At 39.9% G+C, this 20,827-nt stretch overlaps 1 protein-coding gene and 1 non-coding gene across 2 annotated transcripts in view; one reads left to right on the top strand and one right to left on the bottom strand.

Annotated features, from left to right (window-relative positions):
- Positions 1 to 20,581, bottom strand: part of LOC126458278 (rab3 GTPase-activating protein catalytic subunit) — a 474,850-nt gene extending 454,269 nt beyond the window's left edge. The window contains exons 1-3 of the mRNA XM_050095210.1: positions 20,265 to 20,581; positions 16,705 to 17,008; positions 4,386 to 4,522 (exon numbers count right to left, since the gene is read on the bottom strand). Of these exons, the coding sequence (XP_049951167.1) occupies positions 4,386 to 4,522; positions 16,705 to 17,008; positions 20,265 to 20,460 (637 nt within the window). The 5' untranslated portion in view covers positions 20,461 to 20,581. The remainder of the gene's footprint in view (positions 1 to 4,385; positions 4,523 to 16,704; positions 17,009 to 20,264) is intronic.
- On the top strand, positions 3,232 to 3,306 carry Trnat-ugu (transfer RNA threonine (anticodon UGU)). The gene has a single exon. It is a non-coding gene; the product is annotated as a tRNA-Thr (tRNA).
- Positions 20,582 to 20,827: the final 246 nt, after the last annotated feature.

The following is a 20,827-nucleotide window of genomic DNA, read 5'->3' as shown; positions in this document are numbered from 1 at the left end:
CGGACCTGTTTTGTGTACCATGGGGGATCAGTTCCATCTCTTACCAATTTATGAGGTATGAATCTCTCAATTGCTGTTGCTACTATATTTCTGAATTTGAGCCACATCTCATCTACATTTGCATAGTCAGTTCGGAAGGAATGGAGATTGTCTCTTAGGAAGGCTTCTAGTGACACTTTATCCGCTTTTTTAAATAAAATTATTTTGCGTTTGTTTCTGGTGGATTTGGAAGAAATGGTATTGAGCCTAGCTACAATGACCTTGTGATCACTAATCCCTGTATCAGTCATGATGCTCTCTATTAGCTCTCGATTGTTTGTGGCTAAGAGGTCAAGTGTGTTTTCGCAACCATTTACAATTCACGTGGGTTTGTGGACTAACTGCTCGAAAAAATTTTTGGAGAAAGCATTTAGGACAATCTTGGAAGATGTTTTCTGCCTACCACCGGTTTTGAACAAGTATTTTTGCCAACATATCGAGGGAAGGTTGAAGTACCCACCAACTATAACCGTATGAGTGGGGTATTTATTTGTTACGAGACTCAAATTTTCTCTGAACTGTTCAGCAACTATATCATCGGAGTCTGAGGGTCGGTAGAAGGAGCCAATTATTTACTTAGTACGGCTGTCAAGTATAACCTCCACCCATACCAATTCGCACGGAGTATCTACTTCGACTTCACTACAAGATAAACCACTACTGACAGACACAAACACTCCATCACCAATTCTGCCTAATCTGTCTTTCCTGAACACCGTCTGAGACTTCGTAAAAATTTCTGCAGAACTTATTTCAGCTTTAGCCAGCTTTCTGTACCTATAAGGATTTCAGCTTCTGTGCTTCTATTAGTGCTTGAAGCTCAGGGACTTTCCCAGCACAACTACAACAATTTACAACTACAATTCCAACTGTTCCTTGATCCAAGCACGCCCTGTATTTGCCATGCACCCTTTGAGACTGCAGTCCACCCCGTACTTTCCCGAGGCCTTCTAACCTAAAAAACCGCCCAATCCACACCACACAGCCTCCGCTACCCATGTAGCCGCCAGCTGAGTGTAGTGAACTCCTGACTTATTCAGCGGAACCCGAAACCCCACCACCCTATGGCGCAAGTCAAGGAATCTGCAGCCAACACGGTTGCAAAACCGTCTGAGCCTCTGATTCAGACCCTCCACCCGGCTCTGCACCAAAGGTCCGCAGTCGGTTCTGTCAACGATGCTGCAGATGGTGATCTCTGTCTTCATCTTGTAAGCAAGACTGGCAGCCTTCACCAAATCAGACAGCCGCTGGAATCCAGAGAGAATTTCCTCAGATCCAAAGCGACACACATCATTAGTGCCGACAAGTGCCACCACCTGCAGCTGGCTGCACCCTGTGCTCTTCATGGCATCCGGAAGGGCCCTTTCCACATCAGGAGTGACTCCACACGGAGTGCACACTGGATTTCTTCCCCTCCTTAGCCGCCATATCCCTAAGGGGCCCCATTACATGCCTAACATTGGAGCTCCCAACTACTAATAAACCCACCCTCTGCGATTGCCCAGACCTTGAAGGCTGAGAATCATCCTCTGAAACAGGGCAGGCAGCTGCATCTGGCTCAGCCAGAGACAGTACCTGAAACCTGTTTGTCAGACGTACCGGGGAGGCTTTCTGATCAGCCTCCGGGGACGTCTTTCGCTGCCTGCCATGCCTTGGAATGACCTCCCAATCAACCACAGGCGAGGGCTCAGCCCCACTGCGGGCAGCAACCGGGGCAACCACAACAGCAGACCGATCTGGGGACGGACGGGACGAGGTTGAAATCCCCGTGATACCAAAGTCCGGCTCCCCACAGTGGTGCCCATTGGCAACAGCCTCAAGCTGCGCGACCGAAGTCAGCACCGCCTGCAGCTTTGAGCGAAGGGATGCCAACTCAGCTCACATCCGAACACAGCAATCACAGTCCCTGTCCATTCTAATCGATGTTGAACAACAGTTACTGAAACATGTGTCCGTGCCTAGATAACGCAAGGTAAACACGCAAAGAATGTATGAACTAACCTGTACAAATGCCTAACGACTGCGCTACAAATGCCTGAATTTATGATTACAGTAACTAAAACTCGAAATTACACCTGTTATACAAAACTCACACGCAATTTAACTAAGAATCTACATAGTAAACACAGAAAAGAAGCTATATACGTATCTTTCTGCGCTGTCGAAGTGCACCAACTGGGAGCTCAGGCCACACTGGTCTCTGAGAGCCTACTAGACAGGGGAAGTGCCACTGACATACCAAAACAAAACAAATGCCTAATGACTGCGCTACAACCTGCCTGAATTTACAATTACAGTAACTAAAACTCTAAATTACACCTCCTGTACAAAACTCTCACGCAATTTATGTAAGATCTGCCTGAATTTCCGATTACAGTAACTAAAACTCGAAATTACACCTCCTATACAAAACTCACACGCAATTTAAGTACGAATCTACGAAGTAAACACAGAAAAGAAGCTATATATGTATCTTTCTGCGCTGTCGATGTGCACCAACTGGGAGCTCAGGCCACACTGTAGGGGGCAGGGAAGGGGAAGGAATGGTGTATGGGTGGGGAGAGAGAGACAAACGCTGTCTGGTGGAGTGTGGAGGGACTAGAATGCCAACAGGGCACAGTGTCAGGAGGTTGTGGGGCAAGGAGGTGGGCAAAAAAAAAAAAGAGCTCCTTTTCCATCTATCATGACTGTGTGAATCATAGTATTCTCCTGGATATTGAAGTTTTATGGGATTGATGATATAGCCAACCAATGAATAATGTCATGTCTAGCCAAAAGAATGCAGAAATTGTACTTAGTAATTCAATCAATATAGTCTGAAGACATAATTCTGACTAGCGAGAAGTCACATATGGGGTTTCCCCAGGCTTATTGGTGATCACCCATGATGTAATTATCATTTCATTTCTAGCAAAGCTGCATGGTCATCCATGGTAACTGTTCTTTCGGGAACAGATACTACCGTCATATATAGTTAAAATATGGCTTCCAGCCATTGACCTTCTTGTGCGAATGCACACGCTATGCCCGAACTCGTACGGGACTTGGTAGATTAATCTGCCACGAGTAATGAGTATGATGGGCGAACATCTATTAGGCGCACTATGAATGTAGTGGTGTGGACATGTTGGGAATGTGGATCTCACGGGGAGCGTGCAAGGGATACGTCCCTGCAGACACACTATCCTCTGTGCCCGCGGTGGCTCAGATGGATAGAGCATCTGCCGTGTAAGCAGGAGATCCCGGGTTCGAGTCCCGGTCGGGGCACACATTTTCAACATGTCCCCAATGAAGTACATCAACGCCTGTTTGCAGCTAGGGTGTCCATTTAATTATCATTTCATAATATAGAAACAAATTAATTTTCCAACATCTATAGATGCTTATCATTGCATGCTCCTCCATCAGTGATAAAATTACACAGTTAAAACTGAAGATGAAAATTGCATTTGCAAGTGAAAAATCAACACAAAACTCAGAAAGGTGCAAGTAGTATTTTTAGTAAAGAGACTTCAACAAAAAGTGTAGAACAAAAGGAGAAAATCAAGAAATTCACAGGACATGGGAAGAGCAATGACAGAGGAGGAAGGATGTTTTAGTTTAATGTGGACTGTGTGTTTTTGTATGAGAAATATTCTTATGAAACTTCACGTTCACTACCTGTATATATACTGTTCACTTACTGGTCTCCACAGGAATCATGCTCATTTCACTATTCTGGCAATCCTGTAGAAAAGTGCACAGAAAAGCAGTGATACAGTAGAGTCCAGCGGACTGATTCATGAAAAACATGAAACATTTTGTGAAGGGCCTCTTAAGTTATGAAACACAGTTTTCACAAAAGATTCTAGGAATATAAAGTCCTGCATTGTATCAATGCAGAATAAAATAATCAAATTAGATAGAGTAGAAGAACACAGTTTGTAAGAGAGGAGTATTTGGATTTTTGCCACTGCTGCTAAGAGGCATCTATCATGCCAATAGATAGTTAGGTTATTTAATCTTTAAGTGTATCCATGCAAAAACCACCACTCACATTTTCACAAGTGGTCACTTATCCTAATTTTTAAATAGTGTTTCCATCCTCGAAAACAAGGAGATATTAAAACTAATAACACCAAACAACAGATTCTATTCATTTGCATTCATATTAATTAATTTACACTCAAAAACCATTATGATCTTCAATTCAATAATCTTAGCTGGGGGCAATGCTCTGAACCTTATTCTGAATGGTAGTTCATATCTGTCAAATACATTTCAACTAAGATGCAATGGATAATACACAAAAAGTAATAAAATTCTGCAACTTTAAAAAGCAATGAACAAAAAAAAGTCATTCTTGCCTGTAAGATATTTGCAGTGAGGTGGTGTTCGCTTCAGGTGAATCATCTCAAATTCAGTGCGCAGACCCCTAGCTTCACATACACCAAGATAATAATGTTCTGCAGTTTCATGCACTTGCACGAATAATGGAATTGGGCTGGAAAAAAAAGGACCTGATTAAAATACAAAACACATATCAATTAAACTACAGATTGCAACACTAAAATATGTTTCTATTGACCACATAGGGGCCATGTTAAATGTGATGCCTAGCAATCTATTCTTTCCATATTGTCATTCTATCCTGGACTTTCCATTGTTTGACTAAAATATGTTTGCCATATTAAAAATCTCGTCCTCCTCCTCAACACCCGTCCCCCCCCCCCCCCCCCCCCCCAATCTTATTTTTATGAATCTTAGTACTAAATACATTGGAGACTAAAAGCCATTTCAAGTAGGATGTAACAGAAACAAGGCACCTGGAGTAGATGACACTCGCTTAATATGGGAACATGTGACGTAATATTGACCCCCAAAACTTATACACTGAACAACTCATCTAATAACCTGAAAGACGGTAAATTTACATTATAACAATTGCAGATTTAGAGAAATATTTTTACTATATTGACTGGAGTTCATCTTTTGAAATTCTACACATAGTAGGGAATAAGAAGTTCAGATAGTAAGGAATGAGAGGTTGTCTAGCTCTTTTACAGAAACCAGACTACAGTTATACAACTCAAAGGATGTTAAAAGGAGGCAGCAGTGAGGAGATGAATGAGACAGGAAGTAGTTTATCACCCATCTTATAATTCTGTACACTAAACGAGTAGTAGAGCAAACAAAGGAAAAGATTTGGGATGGTAATTACAATTCAGATAGAAGAAATAAAATCTTTTGAGTTTTTCCTAAGACATCTCGTATTCTATCAGGTGCGCCAGAGAAATGAAGGTCAGTTAAACGGAGTGATAGTATCTTAAAATGATGTTAGAAAATGAATATCAACAAAATAAAACAACTGAGTGAAGATGAATGAAATCAAGAGAGGCCAAGGGAATTCGATTAAAAAATGAGGCACTAAAAATAATAAATGATTTTTTCTATTTGGGGAATGACAATGGCAGAAGTGAAGAGCACATAAAATGTGAACCTGCAACAACAAGAAAAACTTTTCTGGAAAAGATAAGATTGTGAACATCTAACATAAACTTATGGGTTGGAAGGTTATTTCTGAAAGTATTTAAAAATAGATGATTAAACATTGGTAGATAAGTACCTAGTGAAACAATTCATGACAGAAGAGACACCTGAGCAGTACACGATCACTGTAAACAAATTTCTGAAGTACCAGCAACTACGGCACAGTGGGTGTAAGACAAAGCATAGGACTATAGACAGAGGTATGCTAAATGAAACATGTTTGGCTGTCAAAAGGGCGAAGCATGAAGCCTTCAATAACTACCTCAGAAAAACGTTATTGAAAGATCTCTCACATGACCCACAAAAATTCTGTTAATATACAAAAGCTGTCAGTGACATTAATGTTAGTTTCCAGACAGTCATAGAGGAGAAGGGAAATGAAATCAATGGCAGCAATGCAAAAGCAGAAGCAGAAATGCTTAACTCCATTTTCAAATATTCCTTTACAAAGGCAGATTCAAGAGTATTGCTATAATTTAATTCTTGCACCACTTTGAAGGTTAGTGATACAGATGTTAGTAACACTGATGTTGAGAAACAAGTTAAATCACTAAAACTGAACAAAGTGCAGAGTCCCAGTCAGATTCTATACTGACTTTGTGGTCAAGTTAGCAATGTATCACTTAAAGCTGGTTGTTGAAACTTTGTTAGCAGGCTCTTTTGGGTTAGTGTGGAACTGTATTCAAGTGCCTGCCAGTTCATTTCTTCATCAATTCTGTGACAGCTCTCATCGGTCAAGAAAACCTGTGACTATTCACACTGCCCTTCTTTGTTAATGTTCAGTATGTCCTGTTAGTCCTACTTAGTATGTGTCCCACACACTTGAGCATTATTGTAAGATGGGGAGCACGAGCATTTTGTAAGCGATCTGCTTTGTAGACTGACTCAATTTCCCCTAGTATTCTACCCATGAACCAAAGTCTGCTACTTGGTTTACTCATGACAGCCTTTGTGATTGTTCCACTTTAAGTCCCAACAAATTGTTAAATCAAGATATTTGTAGGAGTTGACCGAATCAAACTATGACTCATTGGTACTGTACTCACTGAATACAATGTTTATTTTGTGAAGTGCAGAATTTTATGTTTATGAACATTTAAAGCTAGATGCCAAACCCTCCACCACTTTGAAACGTTATCAAGATATGCTATTATTTTTCAGACATTACTTGATTATGGATAACTTTATCATCTCCAAAAAGTCTGAGATTACTATACATGCATTGTTGGCAAGATCATTAACATAGAACATCTGTCAAATGCTCTACTTCCAATATAATATGCTGCAGCCTCCTCACCAAAAAATTCTCAATAGTCACAAATTCACTCACTAGCCCAGAAGACTGTACTTCCAGTAATAAGTGCAGATGTGGTACTGAGTCATTCTTTTTGGAAATCAAGAAATGCTGCATCTACCTGACTACTATGGCCCATAGCTTCCACGATGTCATGCTTGAAATGTGCAAGTTGGGTTTCACACATTTTCAGAATCCATACTGGTGGCATGGAGGAGATGATTCTGTTCAAGATACCTCATTACATTTGAGCTCAGATTGTGTTCTAAGATTCTACAACAAACAGATGTCCAGGACGACTACATGGTAGTTTTTTGGATCACTTCTGCTACCCTTCTTGCAGGTGGACATAGCTTGTGCTTTCTCCCAACTACTGGGTATGGTTTTTGTTCAAAGGGTCTACAGTAGATCATGGTTAAAAGAGGGGCTAATTAAGCAGAAAATTTGGTAATGAATCTGATAGGGCTTCCTTTGAGCATGGAGCTTTATATCAGTTTCAACTGATGACACTAGCGCAGTGGTGTGAGAATTAAATGGGAGCAATACTCTTAGATTTTCACTCAGTTTAGTGAAAAAATGGAGAAGTGGGGCACTTGTATGCAGCACCAACTGTATGATAGGACATTTCTGATGCAGTAGTAGAAGTAATGCTCACCGAGGAAGCACTGAATAAGAATCAGCAGCAGCATACTGACCCACAATTATTGATAAGTTGTAAAGGGATGTTATAGCAGCCAGTGATTTTGCCTTTTCCAGGTAAAGAACATATCAGCTAAATAACTCTGAAATAGTGAACATTTTTTTATAAGTGCAACCAGTAGGATTACGTAATCAGGAGTGGAATAACGACTCAATATACAACTTTCTCTATGCAAAAGAAGTGGCTCAGGAGGTTTTTTTTTTTTTTTTTTTTTTTTTTTGGGATTTGAGAACTTATACAAAGCCATCTGCTCAAGAAACTTTCATTTGCAACTGTTGAGAATGATGCTCAAGAGTTTTTTTGGACCTGTACAATCCTTAACAGGCGTATCCCTAGAGGAATCATTATTCACCCTCCCAGGTGTTAGGATATGGTTTGTGAAACTAGATTTCATTAAAATAATTGGGGAGTACGTCCTTAGTGCCACAGAAGAGGTGGCCCAACATGCCAGAATGAATTTAGTATGGTCATGGAGTAGTTTCTTGAGCCATAGTAGAGAAGATTCTAGCTTCCACACAGAACATGGGTAACTATGTTGTTCCTCATTGTTGCAGAAGCAACTCAACTCATCTTTCTTGGCTGGTAATATTATATACATTTCCAAAGTTACCCAGCAAGACACTATTTCCCAAAATAACCAAGAAAGGAAGTGTACTTCACTTATGAAAAATCCTGTTTATTGATTGCCAGTCTGTTGTAGCTGAGTGAAACCTTCCTTGTTTCCTCTGACACATTGGTCTTCTGCTCTTGTAATTCAACAGACTGAAACTTTTGATAAAATTTTTATATACTGTTGCTGGACTGCCTGCTACTGTAGCACAATAAACTGTATTGCAAACAACAGGTTTTGGTGAGATTTTTGGAGTGTTGTGCCATTGAAACTGCACATTTTTGGACTATGCAAGCATAAATACAGTATCTACCAAATACAGCATGTTAGTTTCTGAAACACTGAAATTAGGATAATGGTTGCTCCATTTGCTACAGTCAGCCATCACTGTGTGCACAGGATACATCTACATCTACATCCATATTCCGCAAGCCACCTGACAGTGTGTGGCGGAGGGTACCCTGAGTACCTCTATCGGTTCTCCCTTCTATTCCAGTCTCGCATTGTTCGTGGAAAGAAGGATTGTCGGTATGCTCCTGTGTGGGCTCTTATCTCTCTGATTTTATCCTCATGGTCTCTTCACGAGATGTACGTAGGAGGGAGCAATATACTGCTTGACTCTTCGGTGAAGGTATGTTCTCGAAACTTTAACAAAAGCCCATGCCGAGCTACTGAGCGTCTCTCCTGCACAGTCTTCCACTGGAGTTTATCTATCATCTCCGTAATGCTTTCGCGATTACTAAATGATCTTGTAACGAAGCGCGCTGCTCTCTGTTGGATCTTCTCTATCTCTTCTATCAACCCTATCTGGTACGGATCCCACACTGCTGAGCAGTATTCAAGCAGTGGGCAAACAAGCGTACTGTAACCTACTTCCTTTGTTTTCGGATTGCATTTCCTTAGGATTCTTCCAATGAATCTCAGTCTGGCATCTGCTTTACCGACGATCAACTTTATATAATCATTCCATTTTAAATCACTCCTAATGCGTACTCCCAGATAATTTATGGAATTAACTGTTTCCAGTTGGTGACCTGCTATTTTGTAGCTAAATGATAAGAGATCTATCTTTCTATGTATTCGCAGCACTTTACACTTGTCTACATTGAGATTGAATTGCCATTCCCTGCACCATGCGTCAATTCGCTGCAGATCCTCCTGCATTTCAGTACAATTTTCCATTGTTACAACCTCTCGATACACCACAGCATCATCTGCAAAAAGCGTCAATGACCTTCCAATGTCATCCACAAGGTCATTTATGTATATCGTGAATAGCAACGGTCCTATGACACTCCCCTGCGGCACACCTGAAATCACTCTTACTTCGGAAGACTTCTCTCCATTGAGAATGACATGCTGTGTTCTGTTATCTAGGAACTCTTCAATCCAATCACACAATTGATCTGATAGTCCATATGCGCTTACTTTGTTTATTAAACGACTGTGGGGAACTGTATCGAACGCCTTGCGGAAGTCAAGAAACACGGCATCTACCTGTGAACCCGTGTCTATGGCCCTCTGAGTCTCGTGGACGAATAGCGCGACGTGGGTTTCACACGACTGTCTTTTTCAAAACCCATGCTGATTCCTACAGAGTAGATTTCTAGTCTCCAGAAGTCATTATACTCGAACATAATACGTGTTCCAAAATTCTACAACTGATGGACGTTAGAGATATAGGTCTGTAGTTCTGCACATCTGTTCGACGTCCCTTCTTGAAAACTTGGATGACCAGTGCCCTTTTCCAATCCTTTGGAACGCTACGCACTTCTAGAGACCTACGGTACACCGCTGCAAGAAGGGGGGCAAGTTCCTTTATGTACTCTGTGTAAAATCGAACTGGTATCCCATCAGGTCCAGCAGCCTTTCCTCTTTTCAGCGATTTTAATTGTTTCTCTATCCCTCTGTCGTCTATTTCGATATCTACCATTTTGTCATCTGTGCGACAATCTAGAGAAGGAACTACAGTGCAGTCTTCCTCTGTGAAACAGCTTTGGAAAAAGACATTTAGTATTTCGGCCTTTAGTCTGTCATCCTCTGTTTCAGTACCATTTTGGTCACAGTGTGTCTGGACATTTTGTTTTGATCCACCTACCGCTTTGACATAAGACCAAAATTTCTTAGGATTTTCTGCCAAGTCAGTACATAGAACTTTACTTTCGAATTCATTGAACGCCTCTCGCATAGCCCTCCTCACTATACATGATCTAGTGAACCAATTACAATAAGGCTTTTTCATTACCACCAAACGAATTAATACGCATGTAGAACAAGAATAAACAGAACTATGCCTTCACATATAATTTTAGTTGTCACAGATATATGCTGCTTTATCTTTCTTGTGATGGATATGGTTAGAAAGGGAAGTAAGAGCACAGCTTAAATTGCTGCAAGTGAAGGATCGACATTTCTACTCTTGATTGTGAGAAATATTTGACTGTTTGCTGAATAAGTCGCAATTTCAAAATCATGATTTCTGAGGGTATAATTAAGCTTTCATGTAACAGCACAACTTAAACTGCTGTGAGTAAAGCAGTGACATTTATATTATTCATTATCACAAGAATGTGGCTATTGTTCTCCAATTAGGTCATGGCTTCCAAAGGCAACCAACGTGAAAGCAAAAAATTTAGTTGTGGTGACAGACTGATCTGTACCATAGCCCAAGGTTTAGGTTATGTTGGAAGGCAACAGCCTGGTTGTGAGTTGGGATGCAGCAGTGAAATGTATAAGCCTGCTTGTCACCAATATTCAGCTATTTTCCCAAATGCATAACTATCTCTGAGGGTGTGTTCAGGCAGGAAACCAGGAGCACAGCTTCAGTTAGTGAAGCCAATTGTTTCTTACAAACTTAATTATAAATTTCCAATTTCCCAAAACTGTCAACTTTTAAGCAGTTATAGCTTGTTGTGGCTAGTTTTTAGCATATCCTTAACATTCCCTCTAACGATTGATATGTAATATTATTGTTCGACCAGTGTTGATACCGTATCAGCACTGAGACATATTGCGAAATTTGATCCCATTTGAAAGTAAGTATCTTTCACCTAGTTGTAGTTCAATCTGAGAATGGAGTGCAATGGATGTTTTCTGGAAGAGGTGGTATTTTAAAGAAATAATCAAGCCATGTTATGGATGGTGGTTCATGTTTTGCCAGGCAGTGTGGATTGCCCAAAATGCCAAGTTCCAACAATTTTTTTTGCCAAATCAGGATTCATTCCATTGTTGGCACTTATAGAAGGAGATGGGTAGTCACATGATCAATGTGCAATGCATGTTCAAGCAGAGTGCTGAGATCGGTACTTGGTTCAGTGATTCACCAATGATAGTTTGAAAAATCTCCAATTTCTGTACCATGTGGGACTCAATGTGCTCTCCAAAGATGGCGAGACTTGTAACAAATTTCAGTATGTCTACACATATGATAACTGACTTGTCGTCCTTCTATCACGAAACATGTCTCAAGTGGGTGATAAACAATTCTCAACAGTTAGGGAACCAGGAAGAGTCACTGAAATAGACAAAGCAAAATTTGGGTACAGGAAAAACAGTACAGGCCATAAAATCTGTGGAAACTGGGTGCTTGGTGGGATTCAGCAAAGGTAAAAAAAAAAAATTAATTTTGGACTAAGGAAGTCTTAAGTAGAAAAATCAAAGAAAAGATCCTCCCGGTTAGTGACTGCTTCAGCTTGTACAACACTCTAGGTACTAAAGGTTTTCAGCACCTTACAGTGAACCATAGTGTGAAATTTGTAGATTCTAAAGATCATTCTGTTCATAACCATGTGGAGAGTATGTGGCAGGACGTCAGAGATGCAATACCATAATATGGTAGAAAGATCAAACATTTTGTGGGTTATCTACCTCAAAACATATTCCACCAAGCATATCACTTGAAAGAAATATTTCGTAATTGAGGTGGGTAGACTTTACACACCCCGCGGAAATGTAATACAGTAGTTTTTTCAAACACTGCTGCAAGCATGACTGGCAATTACAATCCTGTGCCTTTCAGGGAGAAACTGGTGCCTTCACTTTCCTCACCATTAAAGGCATGTGATAGCATCACTTTGATTTTTACTGTACACTTTGTACATTACTTCAGGCCATCTACTTTATTCCTGTTTAATGCTTAATGTTCCTTTGTCATTCGTGTGTTCAGACAGTGACAATGTGATTAGCTGATTACATCACCTGTCAAGTGCTCTGATTCTGTGCTGTGACTGACTGACGAGATCACATATGCTGTGCCGTGATTGGTTAACAAAACAACATCGTGCAGTGCAGTCTTGTTTTCACAGTTTCTGAAGCTATCATGCCATATTTGGTGGATTTTGTATATATACTTGTGTATTCCAAAAATATGCAGTTTCAATGACAGCACATTAAAGATCTCTCCATAGCACATAATTCTTTGTATGGTTTGTTCTGCTATAGTGGCAAGAAGTCTGATAATGGTATATAGAAATGGTGCCACAGTTTTTGCTAATGGGGTAAATTTAAATTTTGCAAAGGTTAATGAGTTAGGCATTCCTCAGGCCACCACAGGGCAGGTTACCTTTTTATGTGATCCTACTATATTGACAAATGCTTCAATAGTTTGGTGAATCAATTGACAATGTTACCCATCATTTTCTGTATGCTGTCTCAATGTTGGTGGCTGTAAAGTGTCAAATTATCTCTGCTCAGCATTCAGTTGGATTGTCTCCTTTCAGGTACTACTTTTTCAGGTTAACTTCCACTGGCAGGTGGTCACTAGAGTGCATATCATTACTTCACACTGTCTGTTGTTTTACTGATGGTACCTGAAACTTCTCACTGAGAATTGTGCACACTGCTTTGCCTGTGCAGGTTGATATAGCAAACACTGGGAGCTGCGTAACTGCCTTTCTCGCTTCAGTGTTTCCTTGTCATTAGGTAACATTCACATTTTGAATTTTTCCTCTCCTTAGTAAACACAGGAGAGTTATCATCCCATTGTGTGTGGTCACCAGAGTAACTGACAGAAAGTGGAAGGAAGGTGCATATCACCAGAGTAACTGATAGAAAGTGGAAGGAAGGTGCATAACATTTACAACTTGTGTACATATCAGTCACATTTTTCACATACAGCTTTGTCTCCATGTGGAAATGACGTGTGTCCAAACCATTGCCAACAGTTGCAATTCATGGGATCCAGGATATATCCTTAAATTGATGAATCCTGTTTTAAAGTACTCAGGCAATGTTACACTGTCTAAGATAGACATGAAAGCCACTGTTTCTTCCTGCTCATTCATTTCATAATGTTGCACATCTCCGATTCTACTTTTCCTTCCTGCTCCACCTTGGATTCCGGTGTTGGGCTGTGTATAAAAATCTTTGCATGATACATCATCTTTGTTAAAACTGGTGATGATACACTGTGTGATCAAAAGTATCCAGTCACTCCAAAAACAGTCCGCCGTGATAGCTGAGTGGTCAGTGTGACGGATTGCTGTTCTACAGGCCCGGGTTCGATTCCGGGCTGGGTCGGGAATTTTCTCTGCTCAGGGACTGGGTGTTGCACTGTCTTCATCATCATTTCACCCCCATCTGGCACCCAGGTCGCCCAATGTGGCGTCAAATGTGATAAGACCTGCACCAAGGCGGCCGGACTTGCCCTGCAAGGAGCCTCCCAGCCAATGACGTCAAACGCTCATTTCCATTACTCCAAAAACATATGTTTTTCATATTAGGTACATTGTGCTGCCACCTGCTGCCAGGTACTCCATAACAGTGATCTCAGCAGTCATTAAGACATCATGAGAGAGCAGAATGGGGTGTTACGCAGAACTCACAAACTTCGAATGTGGTCAGGTGATTGGGTGTCACTTGTGTCATATGTCTGTACGCGAGATTTCCACACTCCAAAACATCCCTAGGTCCACTGTTTCTGATGTGATAGTGAAGTGGAAATGCGAAGAGACACATACAGCACAAAAGCATACAGGCCAACTTCTTCTGTTGACTAGACCGCCGACAATTGAAGAGGGTCGTAATGTGTAATAGGCAAACATCTATCCAGACCATCACACAGGAATTCCTAACTGCATCAGTGTCCAACTGCAAGCACTATGACAGTTAGGCAGGAGGTGTAAATGTAATGTCATGTGACTAGGGCCTCCCGTCAGGTAGACTGTTTGCCAGGTGCAAGCCTTTCGATTTCATGCCGCTTCGGCGACTTGCGAGTCGATGGGGATGAAATGATGATGATTAGGACAACACAACACCCACTCCCTGAGTGGAGAAAATCTCCAACCCAGCCGGGCATCGAACCCAGGCCCTTAGGCTTGACATTATGTCGCACTGACCACTCAGCTACCGAGGGAGGAGGTGAAAAAACTTGGATTTCATGGTCGTGCAGCTACTCATAAACCACAGATCATGCCAGTAAATGCAAAATGCTGTCTCACCTGGTGTAAGGACCATAAACATTGGACAATTGAACAGTGGAAAAATGTTGTGTGGAGTGATGAATCACACTACACAACATGACAATCTGATGTCAGGGTGTGGGTATGGCGAATGCCTGGTGAACGTCATATGCCAGCAGTGTGGTGCCAACAGTAAAATTACGAGGCAGTGCTGTTATGGTGTGGTCATGTTTTTCATGGAGGGGGCTTACACCCCTTGTTTTGCATGGCACTATTGCAGCACAGGCCTACATTGATGTTTTAAGCACCTTCTTGCTTCCCACTGTTGAAGAGCAACTCGGGGATGGTAACTGCATCATTCAACACGATCGAGCACCTGCTCATAATGCATGGCCTGTGGTGGAGTGGTTACATGACAATAACATCCTTGGAATGGACTGGCCTGCACAGAGTCCTGACCTGAATCCTATAGAACACCGTGGGGATATTTTGCAATGCCGACTTCATGCCAGGCCTCACCAACTGACATCGATACCTCTCCTCAGTGCAGCACTCCATAAAGAATGGGCTGCCATTCCCCAAGAAACCTTCCAGTACCTGTTTGAACGTATGCCTGTGAGAGTGGAAGCTGTCATCAAGGTTAAGGGTGGGCCAACACCATACTGAATTCCGGCATTATCGATGGAGAGAGCCATGAACTTGTAAGTCATTTTCAGCCAGGTGTCCAGATACTTTTGATTACATAGTGTATGTAGCTCTACACAATAGGATACTCCCACAGTATTTTCTTTTTAAGAAGGGCAGTAGTTTGTTGATACACAGTTATTTCAACTAAAAGTGTTTCCTAAATTCCCAGCAAGCCTGTCTTAATTTTTCTGGACAGAAAAAGTGAAAACTTTTTCAAATGGTCCATTGTGTTTCTTTACGACTAAACTACATTTTACAATACCTGACATCATATTCCAGTCTTAAAAGTCCTTTTAAGATGACTTCTCAGTGGAACAGCTTTGATTTGAAACTTCCTGGCAGATTAAAACTGTGTGCCCGACCGAGACTCGAACTCAGGACCTTTGCCTTTTGCGGGCAAGCTTTGATTTGTTCTCTTAACTGGTTGTATGTTTTTACTCATCAGTGACTCAATCTCTCCAAAACGAGTTTTATTGTTTTGATTAGTAGGTCCACTGATACCAAAGGAAATACATGTTGACTTATACAGAGTCCAACATAAACAAACCTACTGCAAATGAGATTGACAGATGTTCCAGAGGCTATCCACTAATGACTTCCCCAACCACAATCCATTCCATTGACACTCAATTCACCTTCAGGTTGAGATTTTTTTTTAAGAGATTGGTATCAACCACATGACCTCTGTGGTCAACTCAGAATCCCTGCTCCGTGTGTGCCACACATAACTCCATTGTTGTGCCTAATGAGAACACTGAAATACGCCTAGAATTTACATAGGACTGGCAGCACTGACCAGTCCCCAGCCAAGGGTTGTGTGTACCCCCTCATTTCCGTAGAAGTCCTCACAGCAAATCAGTTAACCAGAGAACCTGACAATAACTATTCACCTTTCTTCAGTTTTCTGAATCTGTTTAGTAAAAACTGAAACTTCGGTGTTCTCCAAAGGTTAACACTGTAATAAATGTATAATTAAGTTCCACATGCTATTAGTCACACATCTGGTATCTTTGAGATGACCAGTCATGGATGTCTGGAGAATTTTGACCCCAGAGTGAATGTTGCTCGACAGCCAATTTGACTGTTCCCACACACCTGCACAACTCAAGTAGTGTAGCAAAACTTTTCATGACTTCTAACTAGTGAGCTAGCAATGTTCAATACTGTTGTACATGCGAAAGAGTATCACTACTGAAACTGCTTTGCTACATATTTTAGAAACATGTTTATCTTTCACTATTTATGTTGGAGTCTTAATCACCTATTTTGACAATTTTCTTCACCTCACTACATTTCTTTAATTTTTGTTCTTTAATTTACAGTATCTTGTGTATTTTTGAAGTGAAAGCTAAATATATTAGTTCAGGCATAACCTCCTTTATATTTTTAATTGTAAGTCCTACTATCAGTGCCTAAGAAGATATTTATATAAAAATTACTAACTTACCAGTTCGAGTTATTTACTGCCACATATATGGAACTCAAGAGTATTTTCACTTTACTCTCTGAGTATGATGATATTCCACTCCAAGCTGAAAGAATGAGGAAATCCCTAATTCCATACCACACAGCAAGAGGATGTGGTTGAGGTGTTCCATTATCCATTGAATGTGGCGGGAAATCATGCTCAAATCTCATGATGTCTTCTAGAACCTGTGACTTAGATTCCTCATTTTCCTCATCCAATGGACTGGAAATATCATCAGATGAGTCGACAAGCAGGCGGTGTCTTGTAAGTCTGAATTCAACATCTGTAATGAATAAGTAACATTACTAATCTCATAGTTAAATGTGCTCTAATCAGTAGTGGTACTATTGCCATCAAACCAGAGATAGATAAAAGTTGTCTGCTTGGCATAAAATCCTACTGAAACTTTTACAAAGAAGTGAGGATAAGGCAGCACAAAGATGATATAAGTTGCCAAGGGAGACACAATGGGACAAGAGACTCAGAAGGTGAGGCCAGAACTGAATCAAAAGATTTAATGAAGAGAGCCAACACCAAGAAAACTGCTATCACTTAGCAGAAAAAAGAAACATCTGATACCACCCATCTGCCTTGACCCCTGATGTAAGTACGTTGTGTTTTGTGATGTCACTGTGCTGCTGTGTTTTTGGGTTGGGTCATGTTTGTAGGTGGAATGTTGTTGTATTTAGTGGCGCACTCTTAAGGTGGATGGTCACGTCTGAAGATGAATGTCTTACGTGCAGTATTCAGTCATTTCACTTTGTGTAATCACTATGTGAATTTGTGGTTGAAGAGTGTGCCATATCGCTAGTGAGGTACGCTGATTTATTGTTTCGGGGGTTCCTGTGCGGTGATAGGTATGATTAGTGTTGCGATTTTTTATGGACTGGAATGTAATAGTGCTTTCTTTTGTTAGAGATGGATATAATGGAAAAATTTAATATTTATTCATTCTGAGTTGCACTGGTTGAATGATATGATGATGACCATAAGGTTTTTCAGCAGTTTGCCCTGATTTCTGACTACATCAGGTCTCATATGTAATGGGAGTATGCAGCTGACTACAGTCCCATCTTCTCGGACCAGGAACTCAGGATGGTGTCACCTTCACAATATTTGGCGATCTATCCAATGGGGGGGCCTGGTTCAAGATCTAGGTGGCCATCATGGAGACTGTTTTACTCACACCTTTTCTGTTATCATTCATCTTTACATCTTCGAGGAGTTATATTTTTTTGTTTTCTGAGGACTGGTTTATGTGTGTGTTTAATTAGTTTTAATGCATTGTTTATGATTTGTTTGTTTTGGTGTATAGCTTTTTTTTATTTTAATTGGCCAAGTGCATATGTATCTGGGGATTTTGAGTTTTCACTTTGTGTGTGTGGTTTTGGAGTCGCTGGCTTTGTTTTAACAACATAAGTGAAGGGAATTTTCCAATTACCCATTTTGGAGTTGCATGTGCTAATTTTTTTAGTATCAAGGGCTTTGTTTGTGCTATATAGTGATTTTCTTATCTGTAGCATTATGTTATATGCTGCGAATTTTTTGGGTTTTTTGTGGATAGCTTTTGTTTTGTGATGATGCTGTTTTTTGTATTGTTGTATATTATCTCATCCCGGTTCTGAAACCTCTACTTCCAGAGGTTGTCCTGTTAAGTTTCATTTTATTGCTGTGCTGTAGTGAAATATTCTCAAGTCTTTTTATTTTTGTTAGGATATGTATGTAACTGATGTTATAGTCACCATACTGTACACGCTGAAAGTATGGGTGTCGGCCATCTTAATGACATTATGGGTGGAATCGGATGCTTTCATAATGCCCAAAAAAGAAGACAACCAGTAGGTCCCAGTATCAGATACAGGCATCAGAGAACAAGCAGTAGGTATAAACTGGGATAAAGAACAGAAGAGAGAATATGAACAAAGTCAATAAAGGACAAATTAGAAAATAAATTATAATTAAGTAAGTTTCAGATAAGAGTAAAAAATGGAAAAAAACCATGATTAAAGAAGCATAAATAGAAATAGAAGACACAAGACAAGGATGAAATTAAAAGTGAATAGTAAGAGTGGTTGGAAAAGATAAATGTTAAAAGGGCTCATGAAAAAGTAAGAGACGACAAAGAGTCAGAAGTAGAATGGAATGAGATAAGAAAAAAAGTAATTAACATTTCACACAAAACCCAAATCAGAAAAAGAAAATACGTGTAAGTAAAATAAGGTCTTTGTGTGTTCTAAAACATTTATTCCAGAGAGTAGCATTCATATTTCAGTAAAAGAACATAGACATAACAGTGACACACAGTATGGTGTACAATGGGGGTAATCTGTAGATTATTTCCTCATATAAAAAATAAATAAAATAAAAAAAAAGTTTGTTCACAGAAGAAAGACATAACTTTCAGCTTTTTAAATTTAGTTTACTGAACAATTTCAGTACTCAAACATTTGTGCAAAATTAGCAACGTTTTGAATCAAAGAACACAAAGTCTTTCATTAACCAAAAATTAAAAGTTAACACTTTTGAGGTAGATCATTCGAATACAACAGGGTAAAATACTGTCTGTTTATGACAGCTATGCTTAAGTGCATCCTTATGATCTATTCAAATAATCTATAAATTATAAAAATGCTTAGAGGTAACAAAATTAATACTTTCAGATTGGAAACTGTCATAGATTTCCCAAAAACAAAATTATCATGGACAAATTTTGTATAATTTCCACAAAAGATGCATGCTAGAAAAATTATGGAAATAATTTTCGTTGATGCAGCCCATGAATTGTCAACTGTAGCTATTCATACAAAACTTTAACTGGTTCTGCAGGCACACAAACAAACGTATTTGACACAAAACTGCGAAGCCATACCAACGCAAAAGAAAATTAAAATACAACTCATTAGCCACTTTTTCTGCAAATCGTTTTAATATGTAGATTCAAGGATAGAAGAGGTATGTTTGCCATATGGCAAGTAGCAGTGTTCACTATGAAGCTGCAAAACACACAGCACTGTATCGCAGACAGTACTCAGTGTTTACAGATAGGAGTAATTATTTTCATTGAGAAGTACCAGTGTAATCAATTAAATTAAACTGGAAACAGGCTACAGACAGCAACTCTTTAGAACTAACTGTGGAAGTAGCAGCATTTTTTTTTGCTAATTTACTTAAGGAGTACAGTAATATTTCATTATCAATATTGTGTTCAGATTAATTTCCCATGATTTGCTTGTCTTTCATTCATCGTTTTACATCCCTAAACATTCCACCTGATAGGCTCTACGGAACACTATGGACGAATTTAAGTAATTTGATTAGAGATGGTTCCGAAGAAAGGTATAAGACTGCATAAAAACACGTACCTAAGCTTTTGTGAAACACAAGGCTTATGACAGTTCTCTAACAGCTTATGTTTAATATTCACACGGACGTTAATATAATGTGGCAATAGTGAATTTATCGAAAATTCAGTTTCAGATGATAAGCAAGTCAGTCACCACTTGGAAATTGTACCTAATGAAATGTGAAACGTTATTTACCTGCAAAATTAATGTTTTCCGTTTTCGTTTCCCATTTACCAGTACTGAGTTCTCCCTTCTTTAACAGAGGTCCACGTTTGAGTTGTGGAATCTTCCATTCGCGAATGATTTCTTCTAAACGAAACATAAACATCTCCCATTCCGATGCTGCCGTAAAGTCATAATGAAAATCTTGATCGTCAATTTCTTCATTCATTGTTTCACTAAATCCGCTTCACCACGCGATCAAATCGCACAACAAACACAAAACAGCTGAGACTGACAGTTTACGTCCAAAGCCAAATAGCAGAAAAGATATCACCAGCGTTTACTTTGCGTATACAGATGAATGACGGTAGATATGTTCATGGTGGACGCACAGTCTAACCACAGTCTGTGGTCTAACTGTGGTGGACGCCAGAAATTCGGGTTTTTAGCAAAATCAGTATTTTAACATCGGTACTTTTGAGTAGTAATAGTTACTGATAGCGACTTATGTACATAATGAGGGGAGGTCAATTCTGTTCAAGTACAAGATGTTTATTCAGATCAGTATCTCAAAATATGAGCAGATGAAGTTTCAT

The sequence above is a fragment of the Schistocerca serialis genome, chromosome 2 (assembly GCF_023864345.2).
Source record: "Schistocerca serialis cubense isolate TAMUIC-IGC-003099 chromosome 2, iqSchSeri2.2, whole genome shotgun sequence".
Taxonomy (NCBI): domain Eukaryota; kingdom Metazoa; phylum Arthropoda; class Insecta; order Orthoptera; family Acrididae; genus Schistocerca; species Schistocerca serialis.
Note: the sequence above shows the minus strand (reverse complement) of the source record. Positions and strands in the feature narration are given on the sequence as shown.